This window comes from Equus asinus, chromosome 8, assembly GCF_041296235.1.
Source record: "Equus asinus isolate D_3611 breed Donkey chromosome 8, EquAss-T2T_v2, whole genome shotgun sequence".
Taxonomy (NCBI): Eukaryota; Metazoa; Chordata; class Mammalia; order Perissodactyla; family Equidae; genus Equus; species Equus asinus.
The window spans coordinates 35,467,037-35,480,352 of NC_091797.1; the positions used below are offsets into that span (position 1 = coordinate 35,467,037).

The following is a 13,316-nucleotide window of genomic DNA, read 5'->3' on the forward strand; positions in this document are numbered from 1 at the left end:
TCCATATTCATAAGAGATAATTGGCCTGTAGTTTTCTTTTCTTGGGATATCATTGTCTGGTTTTGGTATCTGAATAAATCTGGCCTCAGGTTTATTCAGAAATGATGTGGTACTGTTCCTTCCTCTTCTCCTCCCTGAAAGACTTTATAAAGAATTGTTTTTAATTCTTCTTTAAATATGTGGTAGAATTCACCAGTGAGGACATTTGGGCCTAGGCTTTTTTGTGGGTCATTTTGGTAACTGATTCAATCTTTTGACTTGTTATACATATATTCAGATGGTCTACTTCTTCAATCAGTTTTAGTAGTTTGTATCTATGAATTTGCCTATTTTATCAAAGTTATCTAATTTTTGGCATATAATTGTTCATAGTATTCTTTTATATTCTCTTCATTTCTGTATAGTCAGTCATAATGTCTTTTCTTTCATTGCTGAGCCTAGAAATTTGAGTCTTCTCTTTCTGTTTCTTTTTGCTTTTGCTGAGGAAGATCCACCCTGAGCTAACATCTGTCACCAATCTTCCCCTTTTTGCTTGCGGAAGATTAGCCCTGAGCTAACATCTGTTGCCAATCTTCCTCTGCTTTATATGTGGGTCGCTCCCACAGCATGGCTGCTGACAAGTGGTGTAGGCCCATGCCCAGGAACTGAACCCGGGCTGCCGAAGTGGAGTGTGCCGGACTTAACCACTAGACCTGGTGCCAGCTCCTGTTTTTTTTTAAACGAATGCAGTTGAAGTTTTGTCAGTTTTGTTGATTTTCAAAGGACCAAATTTGAGTTGCTGAATTTTATATATTGTTTCCCTATTCTTTTTTCTCTGTTTCATTAATTTTCACTCTAATCTTTACTTTTCCCTTCCTTCTGCTTGCTTTTGGTTTGGTTTGGTCCTCTTTTCCTTTTGAGTTAAGGTAGAAGGTTAGGTGATTGAAGTGTGATGTTTCTTTTTTAATGTAGGCATTACAGCTGTAAATCTCTCTTATTCTTTTAGCAGCATCCCATAAATTTTGGTATGCTACGTCTTCATTTTCTTTTTTTTTTTATTTGTTTATTTTCTAATGTACTTCATATTTCGAATTCCATGTAGATTACATCATGTTCATCACCCAAAAACTAACTATAGTCCATCCCCTCACATGTGAGCTTAATCACCCCATTTGCCCCCCTCCTTCCCCCTTCCCCTATGGTAACTACCAATCCAATCTCCAATGCTATGTGTTTGTTGTTGTTTTTATCTTCTACTTATGAGTGAGATCATATGGTATTTGACTTTCTCCCTCTGACTTATTTCACTCAGCATAATACCCTCAAGGTCCATCCATGTTGTCACAAATGGTCAGATTTCATCATTTCTTATGGCTGAATAGTAGTCCATCATGTATAAATACCACATCTTCTTTATCCATTTGGCCCTTGATGGGTACCTAGGTTGGTTCCAAGTCTTGGCTATTGTGTATAATGCTGCAATGAACATAAAGAACAAGTATCTTTATGCCTTTGCATTTTCAAGTTCTTTGGATAAACACCCAGCAGTGGGATAGCTGGATCATATGCTAGATCTATCTTTAACTTTCTGAGGATACTTCATTTTCATTAATCTAAAAGTATTTTCCAATTTCCATTTTGATATCTTCTTTGATCCACTGGTTATGCAGAAGTGTGTTATCTGATTTCCACGTTTGTGAGTTTCTCAAATTTCTTTGAGTAATTGGTTGATTTCTAACTTCATGTCACTCTGATAAAAGAACAGCTTTTGTATTATTTCTATCCTTTTAAATTCATTAAGATTTGTCATATGGCCTAGCATATGGTTTATCCTGAGGAATGCTCCATGTGCATTTGAGAAGAATGTATATTTTGCTATGATTGGAATGGAGTGTTCCATAAATGTCTGTTAGGTTTATACTGTTGGTTTATAGTATCGTTCAAGTTTTCTTTTTCTTTGTTGATCTTCCTCATAGCTGTTGTATTCATATTGAAGTCTCCAACTATTATCGTTGTGTCATTTATTTCTCTCAATTTCCATCAGTTTTGTTTTCATGTATTTGGTGCTTAGTTATTAGGTGCATATATGTCAATAATTGTTTTATCTTTCTGGTGGATTGACTAGAAATATAAAATTATAAAATGTCTCTATTTATCTTACTTGCATTTTTTAAAAAGTCTCTTTCATCTAATATGAGTGTAGCTAGTCCAGCTTTCTTAGGGTTGCCATTTGCCTGAGGCATCTTTTACATCCTTGTAATTTTCATCCATTTGTAATCGAGTCTCAGGTGTGTCTACTGTATACAGGATACTTGTATCTTGTCTTGTTTTCAGTCTAACAATCTGTGTTTTGATCTACTTGTTTAAGCCATTAAAATATAATGTTATTATGTATACAGTGGATTTATGATGCTATTTTATTTTTATTTTCTCTGTGTCTCAAGTTTTCCCCCATTCCTCTTTTACTGACTCCTTTCTATTAAATGGATATTTTCTACTGTAATATTTTAATTAATTAATAACTTTCACTATATTTTTGAGTTATTTTCTTAGTAGTTACTCTAGAGTTTACCATATACTTATCAAAACTCACTTCAGTTTATACTAACTTAATTTCAGTGAGATATACAAACATAACTTTCTGTAGCTCTATTTCTATTTCTTCCTTTTGGGCTGTTTTGTTATACACATCGTATCTAAATATGTTACAAACCCAACAATACACTGTGATAATTACTACTTAGCATAATTTTGGAGAGTTTGTTTTGCTATGTCATCAAAGTTACTAATCTTTTCTTCTGCAATAGCAAATCTATCTTTAATCTCATCTTGCATTCAGAGTGTTTTTCAACTTAGACATTTTCATCCCTACAATTTTGATTTTGGTCTTTTATATACTTTCATGTCTCCTCTGTAACTTTTTGAACAGAAGGAATACATTTACAATAACTTCTTTAAAGTCATTTACTGCTAATGCTAGCATCTGTGTCAGTTCTAGGTTAGTTTAAATTAATTAATTTTCTCTGCCTTATGTGTTGTATTTTCTCTGCATGCTTGGTTATGTTTTATTTGTTGCCAGACATGATTTTACTTCATTAGGTTCTAGATGTTTATGCATTCCACAAATAATCGTCAGCTTTTAGTTCTGGGATACATTGAGTTATTTGCAATTTCTTGGATCCTTTTGGGTCATGCTTTTAACATTTGTTAGCAAAACAGGACAATGTTTGGAGCAGGGCAGATTATTCCCAACTACTGACACAAGACCCTTCTGAATACTCTACCCAGCAAATTGTAAGGTTTTCCAGTCTGGTTGGTGGGAACAGGCACTATTTCCAATTCTGTGGAGCACTAAGTACTATTCCTTGTAGTCTTTCTAGATTATTCTTTCCTGTCTTTGGATAGTTTCCTTACATGCATGCACTGATGAGCTGAAGACTTGAGGGGAACCCTTTGCAGACCTCCAATGCTTTTTCTGTTCAGCTCTCCTTTCTCTGTGCCTTCACCTTTGATTCTGGCTCTGCTGGTCTCCCCAATTCAAAATTCTGTCCCGTTCACTCAGTGACACTCCTGGCCCAGATTTTCAGGGAGGGGATGTCCCTTATGTTCCCCACGTGAGTAAGCTCTGGGCATAATTTCTTGTCTATTACAGCTCATGAGCCTGAGAAAACCACAGCTACCATTTTTCCAGATTTGCTATATGCCCTAAGGATAAAAACAACTTTTCTCTCTGGATTACTTGCCTACATTTATATATTGGCCTGAATGATTATTCTCTTGATTGTTCTACTATAATTTAGGATGCTTTTTATATTTTATTGACGATTTTTAGTTCTTTTTAGTGCAAGAGGCAGCCTTAAAACCTAGCCTACCTTATTACTGGAAATGGAATCCCCATTAACTGCTTTTTCATATGCTATTTATCTGGCTCCAGGGTACATTCTAGAATACAAGTCATCTAAACCAGTGCTACTTAGTGTGGTCTGTGAGCCACTGCTGGCCTGTGAGGTGTTTGTTATCAACTCACGGTAAGATAGGTACAGAAATTGAAAGTGAGTGTAAGCAGGTAAACCTCTACCTTGCCTTGCCCCAGTAACTGTCAAAGAAAAAAGGAGCATTTACATTACATCACTGGATCTGCTGAAACAGTTTGATTCTTAGCTCTTCATGGACCAAAGATTGAGTAGCATGGTATCTACACTAGGATGGTTTTTAGACTTTTGTTGGGGTCCATAAATACTGATAAATGTTATACATACTCTCCCAAGAAATATGTGCATATACAAACAAGTATAAATGTTAATATAAAATGTCAGTGTGTGTATATATATATATATACATCCTGTGAAGTCTTATAGATCTTGGTTTTGTAATTCAAGCAGGAGACAAAGGCAGGGATAAGACATTTTGAGTAATCACTTCATCATCCCACAATGCCACTCTACTTATTTGTGAGTATAAACTACAGTAGACAAAAGCTAGACCCAGAACAGACTATCAAGCGAATAAGTTGAAAGATGTCATTGATTAGTCACTCATTATCCAACCAAATCTGAGTGCCTACAGTGTACCAGATCAAGTTCTGGTCTCAGATCACTGCTCCAAAAATTGAAATTTGTCATTCTTTTCCCATCCCTCACCCCTAACCTCCACACTTAGAACCTGGACCATCTGCCCACGTTAGAATTCCACACTTAAAGAGTCTTGGTTTGAGGCTGAGACCATTTCCCTCCACAGGAGAGGAAAACCCACTTTCCCAAACATTCTTGCACTTGGAAATGGCATGAGGCTCTACCACCTGGGTGACCACATGCTGGACTCTGACTCAGGATGTGGTGACACAGAGAAGCTGAGACTGTGCAGAATGCTTTTGGCAAAGGTGGTAGGAGTGGCAATAGTGTCATCCAGTTGCCAGGAGCAGCAGAGACAGCAGTGCAACCACAAGATCCCGTGTCCAGCATCAGGAGAGTCAGCAGTATGAACAGCGGCGTCTGCGCTCAGCAGCAGCGGCAGTGATTCCTATGTGGGATCCAAGGCCCCAATACTTTCTCTCTGTATAACTGTCTGTATTCATTTATGTTTCAATTAGAACAATTTGGAACCTGTTGCTCTCACCAAGAAGTGAATGAGAAATCCACCTAGGGAATAGTTTCAGAGAGCAAGGATTCAGAGATATTTTTCGAGCTTTATTGAGATATAATTGACATATAACATTGTGTACAATAGAGATGTTGATTTGATAACCTATTGATTTGATACATTTATATACCTCAAAATGATTAACAGCATAGTGTTAACTAAATGATATCTGTAGCATGTCACATAATTACCACTTCTTTTTTACGGTGAGAACATTAGAGAACTCTCTTAGCAACTCAGACTTTCTTTTGCTGAGCTGGTAACTACTTCCAAAATCTTCCACCTGGCTATACCCCATGGTATGGAAAACAACATATATCTCTCAGAATATGTCTTGCCTTTTTTGTCTCAGGAAAAAACATTTAACGTGGATCTAAGACCCCTCCCTGCCATGAATGATACCTGATAGTTGGCATTACTGGGTCCCAATCTGGCTGAGTACTAGGACTGCTTGTGGGCTTGTTACCAAAAAACTCAGTCCTTTCCCCAGACCCACCATCTCAGAATATTGGGCACAGAGCCCAAGAATCACATATTTAGCTAGCCCTACCTCTGAGGCTGATGCACAGCTATGCTGGAATCCTGGTCTACGTTCTTGCTAATAACGTGTGATCTGAAGACCAGCAGCATCAGTAACAAACTGCTTACACATCCAGAATCTCATGCTCTACTCCAGACAGTCTAGATTTTAATGAGATGTCCAGGGGATTCTTGTGCACAGGAAAGTTTGGGACTGCTTGGTTTCTTTACCTTCTAGGCACAGAGGCGGAAATGTGTAGCCTGCTCTGGGTGTGTGGTCTGACTGGGGATCAAGGGTTCAGTCCTTGTTCCTTTCTCTTCTACAGTCATCAAACCCTTGTGACCTCATTGGCTCGCAAGGCTCTAAGTATCATTTCTATGGTGTTATCTCCCAACTCTATTTCTCCAGTCCAGACATTTCTCAACTCCAGACTCACATATCCAATTGCTAAAACTAACCTCACTTGCATCTAATAGATGACTCTGTTTCAACTTTCCTAATTGGATGATTACGATGCCATTTCTTCTAGAGTCATTTCCATTTCCACTGAAGACACTCTATATTTCCACTTGTGCAGTCTGAAGTTTGGGGTGTCCTCTTTGAGTCCTCTTTTTCATAACCCAGATTTAATCCATTAGAAAATTCTGGAAAGCCCATCTTCAGAATGTATCCAGAATCCAAATGCTTCCTATTATTTTCCCTGCTCACACCCCAGACAAAGCAAGTAACATCTCTAGCCTGGAACACGGCACTGGTTTCCTACAGTTTTCTCCACTGGCTGCTCTCTGTTCACCTCTTGACTCCGCACAGCACCAGAGTGATGCTTCTCAAGTCACAATAGGTTGACCTTCTGTTCATCTTCCTCAACAAGAGGTTAAAACCTTCCAACATCCTCCAGACCTACATGGTCTGGCCACATGTCTATCTCATCTCAATATTCTCTGCTCCAGCCACACCGGCCTCCTCGCTTTTCCCAGAACACACAGACACACTCCTGCTCTAATGCATTTGCACTGGAGGTTCCCCTGCCTGCAAACGACTTCCTGAGACATCCCTGTGCACAAATCACGCCCTTCAAGTCTTTACTCAAGGTCACCTTCCCAATGAGGCCCACATTGACCATCCTAGTAAAACAGCCATCCTTCTTGTTCCCACAAACTTATACTATGAGTTGCCTTTCTCAAAGCACTTACAACTTCTCACATAAACACTTCCCGTATTTACTATGCTTACAGCATACAGTCTGCCCCTCCCCACTGGAACACATGCTCCCCAAGGCCGGAAATTTTTGCCTGTTTTTAGTTCACTGAAGTTTTCTAGGTACAAAAAGAATTTCTCATATATATGGGAAACAGCAATCATCAGTTGAATGAATGATGAGTGTACAGCACCTCCGTATTCTAGAGACAGTATCTTTATTAATGTAACCTCAGGTCACACGCTGTTTTGTGGCAGCTACAGCACAACCTCCTCTCACACTGACAGGAATGTGGCCTGTACTTTTCTCACAAGTGCTGCTCTCCCCTCTCTCCCTCCCACAGCCGCCCTCCTGCACACTCACACACACAACTATATTTCTCTCCTTAGAAAAGACAATCTTAGGCTATGGGTCCTATTTTCCAAGCAACTATGAATCTAAAGTACACTCAAATTTATAAATGCATCAGTTTGGATCAGAGCCAGCACTAGGATGACTAGAGCTAAGGGCAAAGAGATGGGGCAGGCTGCAGAGAAGATAGAAACCCAACAGGAATTTATCTAAGATAAGAAACTATCAGATCCCTCCTCTGTTGTAATTCTAGAATCTGCTTCTTTTAAAAGGAGAAAAGGTAGAAAGAAAAATCCAGGAAACAACCTTAGAAAGAGGGTAAGAGTTGGATGAGTCTGAAAATTTCTCTCTCGATACCAAAGAATCTCCTGTGTGCAGCGGCCACCCTGGACCTCGTGGGGACAATGACAGGCCAAACGACTCCTGCTGCTGTCAGATATGGGGGACACCCAGAGGAGAATGAGACCAGAACTTGAAACGTGAAAAGGGAGTTAACAATAAAAAAAACCCTCCAAAACCCAAATATAAACAAACAAAATGCAAGGCCTGAGGGCTGGGCCCTGGCCTGTGTCTAGACTGACCTGGCCACATGAAGCCCTCACTGCCAATGGTCCTGGAGACAGGACAAGGTCCAGGTGATGTCCTCATCCCTGTGATCACAGGTCCTGGTGGAACAAGGTTCTACTGAAGGGACCAGAACAACAGAGCAGCAGAGATGACAGCCAAGGAATGATAACGCCAAAGCCCACTGAGCACTGGCCCCGAGCCCAAGCACTGAACAGTGAGTGGACCCAGGCCCCATCCATGCTCGACTCCTCTCAGCCTTCTCCTGTCCCCACCTGCGACAGACTCAGCACAGCAAACATATGAATTCTGGAAGGTTCTCAGTGCTTCCATTAATTTCTTCTCACAGTTTAGGAAATTTCTCCTTTAATTAACACATCAATCACTTTTGACAAGAATTAGGAAAGACAAATTCATATCTAGATTCATATTTTAAATAAGGAAACAAGTCATTACCACTCAGAGAAACATGAAGTTAAGACAGGGATGGAGATGGCCCAGCCCCACCTGTGCTGCAACAGGGCAGTGGATCCAGGAAAGAACAAAGGTCCGTGTGGGCAGGGGTCATCCTGGTGGGCAGGGGTGGATCAATCTCCCCACTTCTTCACATTATGCTAACAGGAACACAGACCCATTCAATTACCAGTGCAGAAAGAGAAGTCAGGGTTCTTGAAGTCACAAAGAGGAAGTGTGAACAAATCTTGCATCACTCAGTCCCCCACAAGGAAGCTGTCTCACACTGTGAAAGAGAATAATCATAAACAAATTCAGGTCAGCATATAAGTGCTAACATTCTCAACAGCCCACCACATGCACAGTGTCCCAATCAAAGAATCCCCATAACTCAGTCGTGTCCCCTCTCCCCAACCAACCCTTCCCAATTCAGGCCCTCCAGGGTCTCACCTTTAGGATCCATGAGAGACACATCAGAGCCCTGGGCACTGTCACTGCCTGGGTAGGACAAAATAGGATGGGGTCAGAGCCCACAGGAGATGAGACTAAAGGAGGAACTATGGGCTGGGTGAGATCCCCCCATGGGCTCCGTCTACACATCTGAAGGGTCTCAGGGATCAATTCCCTACAGAAACTTACTTGCAGCCTGAGCACAGCCCCCTCTTTTTTCACCCATGGGAAGAAAACAGGGAGAAGGCTGAGCCGTGAGATCCTAGAGCAACCCCCAAGACCTGGACCACAGGGAAGTTTCCAGAACCATGACTGAAGACCCACGGCAGGATGGGGAAACACGAAGAAAGGAGATGTGTGAAGACTGGATCAAATGCCCTCCTGGAGGTCTGTCCTCAGCAGGGACCCTCCCCTCTGACCTTCGACTGCTGGGAATCAGGTCCCCAGCCCAGAATTATCCAGGTGAAAAAATCTTTCTGTCATTTTCACCAGTGCTTTAATAAGAGTGTTACCAATCAGCTCCAGAGTGGCAAATACATGTGTGTGGATGGTACTTCCCATTAACAAGGCAGGGCAACCTCTACCTGGGGCTTGAAATCCATCAGTGGGAGAAGAAAATTCAGATTCTCCATCCCCTTCCCTACCAGAACGCTTCTTCCTCCAGATCACAGCTCCAGCTACTGCAGCGCCAGTGACCACAAAGAGACCCAGGCCAGCAATGACGCCCACGATGATGGTGGCCTCAGGAGGCGGCTCTGAGAAGGGAAGGGAAGCTGAGGGGCTCTGACCTCAGTCTTGATCCTGACCTTGCTGAAGGTCTCCAGAAGGGCTCCTGATTTCCCTGAGAAGAGGCTCTGAGCCCACGGCTCCCTCCTTACCCCATCTCAGGGTGAGGGGCTCAGGCAGCCCCTTGTGCTGCACATGGCACATGTAGCTCTGCTCCTCCCCAGAAGGTACCACCACAGCCGCCCACTTCTGGAAGGTCCCATCCCCTGCAGGCCTGGTCTCCACAAGCTCCATGTCCTGGGTCAGGTCCTCCCCGTCACGCTGCCAGGTCAGGGTGATCTCCGCAGGGTAGAAGTCCAGGGCCCAGCATCTCAGGGTGACCTCATGGTCAGAGATGGGGTGGTGGGTCACATGTGTCTTCGGGGCGCCTGAGGAGAAGGATCAGAAAATTCAAGAACTTCACATCTACTTTGGGCCACTGAAGCAGCGCTCATGTGGCCATCCTGAGAATGGACAGGACAACCGGTTTCGAAGGAGGAAACAGAAAACCCAGACACCAGATTGGACATGGGGATCTGGGACAATCTCCTATTCCTTGGAAAGTTCTAGAATCAGAGTGAGCACCGAGGGTAGGAGGCTCCAGGTCTCAAAGGAGGAGAACACAGACTTCTGGTCCTGATCTGGGTGGAGAATAAATGACTCAAAAAAACTGGAGCCAGGCCTGCAAAGATGTTCTCAGGCCGATAACAAGGCCTTGAGAAAGTCATGGTTCACAAGATGCCAGGGTCAGAGGGGACCAATGACGGCGATTTCAGGGATGGTCTCCCCTCCTATTCCTGAAGAAACTGGATTCCTTAACTGTCCTTTAGAGAAGGACGGGCCCTCTGGGCAAGTCATTAGTACAGAACATGAAAACCTGGGTGGATTCCTTTCTTTTCTGAGGGACGGTATTCTGACAGTGATCCCATTTCCTCCCTCTTTGTAGGAAGCCAGCCCGGCCCCAGTGGAGATCAGGAGACCCCGCGGCCCCTCGTACCCGCGCGCTGCAGCGTCTCCTTCCCGTTCTCCAGGTGTCTCAGGAGCCACTTCACGCACCTGCCTTCCAGGTAGTTCCTTTCTCGCTCCGCCTCACCTTCCACCTCCCACTTGCGCCGGGTGATCTGAGCCGCCGCGTCCGCCGCGGTCCAGGAGCGCAGGTCCTCGTTCAGGGCGAGGTAATCGGCGCCGTCGTAGGCGGACTGTCTGTACCCGCGGAGGAGACGCCCGTCCGGCCCCGCGTCGCAGCCATACAACACCTGGAGGGTGTGAGACCCTGACCCCGCCCCGAGGTCAGCTCCGCCCACTCGGCCCAGCGTCCCCCCACCCCCTCCAGATTAAACCTAAAGTGAAAATGGAACCGCGGAAAAGTCCCCGCCGGCTCTTCGCGGGTCGGGGGCCGGGCGGGTCCCGCAGCCTCGGGGGGAATCTCGGACCCGGAGACTCGGGGAGACCCCGGCCCGTCCGTGGGGATGGGTGGGGGGCGTGATCTGGATCCGGGCTCGCGTCGCTCACCAGCCTCGCTCTGGTTGTATAAGCCGCGCAGGATGTTCAGGTTCACTCGGAAAGTCTGTGCTACGTCCTTGGCGAGCAGCGTCTGCTCTTCCCAATACTCCGGCCCCACCTGCTCCATCCAAGGCGCCCGCGGCTCCATCCTCGGACTCGCGGCGTCGCTGTCGAACCGCTCGAACTGCGTGTCGTCCACGTAGCCGACGGCGATGAAGCGGGGCTCCCCGCGGCCGGGCCGGGACACGCCGGTGAGGAAATACCTCAGGGAGTGGGAGCCTGGGGGCGGGGAGGGACTGAGACCCGGGACCCGGCCCAATCCTCCTCCCGGCGCGGGTCCCCGGGTCCAAGGGTGATGGGGCCGGGAGGGGGATGGAGGTAAGGGATCGTGAGACTGAAAAGGGGCGGTGGATGGAGAAGCGCGGGGACTTGGGTGGGAAAAGGAGGGGGCAGGAGAAGGGAGGGGTCAGGACAGGGGCAGGGCCGAGGCGGGGGTCTGGGCCTGGGTCTGTGGAGACGCGCCTTCCCCTGGGGTCCTGAGTCCCCGCCGCGCGGTTCCCTCGCTCCGCCCCCCGCAGAGGCTGTTTCCTTCTGACCCCGCACTCACCCGCCCAGGTCTCGGTCAGGGTCAGGGCCGCCGAGAGCAGCAGGAGGAGGGTTCGAGGCGCCATGACCGGGATCCTCGCCATCTGGGGAGAATCTGAGCCCCGGCTGATCAGTGCGGTTGTAAAAACCCGGAACGGCGGAAACGCTGATGGGCTTCCCTAGAAACCGGACACACAATGGGAGTGAGAACTGGGGCCGCGTCATGAGTCTCCAGCAGGAGGACCTGACACAGGTTGTGAGAAGCAGAAGTGAAACTCCCCAACACGGCTTTCCCGCCCCAGACTCCGCCCTCGGGCCTCAGACCCTGAGAGCCACGCCTGGGGACCTGGGACTCTGCCCTGACCCGTCTCCTCCCGCACCGAGAGCTCTTTGTCACACCGTCTCCCTGAGTCCTGGCCCAGGTGCTGTTTGAGTCAACAATTCTCAGGCACTTTGGTTTCAGGATATCCATACAGTCTTCAAATTAGTGAGGACCCCAAGGATAATTTTATGTTGGTTATATGTATCAATATTTACCATACTAGGAATAAAAATTTTAAAATATTTTTTATTACTTAGAATAATATTCATAACCCACTGCAAGTTAACAGAAAGAATGTTTTTATGAAAAATTGCTGTTTCCCCAAATAAACAAGGTAGTGAGAAGAGTGGATCTTTTTACATCTTACATTTTTGAAAGACTCTTTCTTGTCTGTCTCATTAGAAGACCACTGGATCTTCATATTTGCTCTGCATTTAGTTTGTTATTTTGGTTGAAGTATGTGAAAAAAATACAGCCTTACACAACTATGTAGGAGTAGTATTTTTAATAACCTTTTCACAGCATTGTGGATATTCACCTTTGATACTGAAATAAAACTACACTACTGGTAGTTTCTCAAAGATTATTTGCAAAGTGGAACCTGAAACAATATCATTGAATATTTCCTATTCTGTTAGATTAAAATCACAGACCTAGTTTGCATATTGAATAACTCTTGTACTAACGTATGATTTTTAAAGTAATCCATTGTTTCACTAAGTTCCCTCGTTGATGCATTTAACTAAAAATTATCAAAATATCACATTTGTTAATATTACCGCAGATCCCAACAGAAAAGTTTGTCAGTACTGGGAAGCTGTCAAGCTTACATGGTTGGACACAAGTTTTCCAAAATTCTAGTTTTCTCTTGACTGCTTACGTTTTATCAAGGCAATAAGTACTGTCAGTTGTTAACTGTCAGGGGATTTTCTTGAAGGGAGAAGCTCATGTTCATTTTGAAAGAGTGCGTGCCAAATAACCACGTCTAATCATAGTTTCTGTCATTCATTCTTTCAAGTAAAACTGGTGTTCCATAAAAAAAGTCTAGCTTGGCTCACACAAATTATTTTCCTTGGGACATAGTACTTGGGAATGTAGCAGAAGGGTTTTATGTGTACTTCTCACGTCAACATGTAAGATATTTTTAAAATGTGGATTTAAGAACAACGATTTGGTAAGGACAATTTTTAATGCTTCAGGACATTTTAAAGTGAAAGTGTTTTGTTCGTGGTTTTTTTTCTACAAGTGGTGTCCCTTTGGAACTGGGAACGGTTTGTGCCTGAAGGCGCTAGACCCACTGACAACCTATTTTGGTTTCGCTATACACCAGCTTACTATGTATTCCTATCTCAAACAGAAATCTGTTGTATCTCTAAGAGAAATAACATTGGCCCTTTCATTTCACATGGGTCTAATGCATCTCACCTGATGCCCACAAAATATGAAGAGCAGTACTGTCTGACAGAATGTTCTGTGATGAAGGAATT

General features: G+C 44.4%; 1 protein-coding gene across 5 annotated transcripts in view; it reads right to left on the minus strand.

Annotated features, from left to right (window-relative positions):
• The window catches only part of LOC106836378 (saoe class I histocompatibility antigen, A alpha chain-like), a 40,660-nt gene extending 27,815 nt beyond the window's left edge, over positions 1 to 12,845 (minus strand). The window contains exons 1-8 of one of the 5 annotated variants that reach the window (XR_011505529.1): positions 11,530 to 12,835; positions 10,932 to 11,201; positions 10,417 to 10,692; positions 9,533 to 9,808; positions 9,299 to 9,409; positions 8,655 to 8,702; positions 8,395 to 8,490; positions 7,769 to 7,852 (exon numbers count right to left, since the gene is read on the minus strand). Coding sequence is in view for 2 of the 5 variants with exons in the window: in XM_070516747.1 (XP_070372848.1) it covers positions 8,486 to 8,490; positions 8,655 to 8,702; positions 9,299 to 9,409; positions 9,533 to 9,808; positions 10,417 to 10,692; positions 10,932 to 11,201; positions 11,530 to 11,611 (1,068 nt within the window). In the remaining 3 variants the exon portion in view is untranslated. Of the gene's footprint in view, positions 1 to 7,768; positions 7,853 to 8,100; positions 8,491 to 8,654; positions 9,410 to 9,532; positions 9,809 to 10,416; positions 10,693 to 10,931; positions 11,202 to 11,529 lie in introns of those variants that run through there. The other 4 variants (XR_011505528.1, XR_011505527.1, XM_070516748.1 and 1 more) reach the window with 4 other exon arrangements.
• Positions 12,846 to 13,316: the final 471 nt, after the last annotated feature.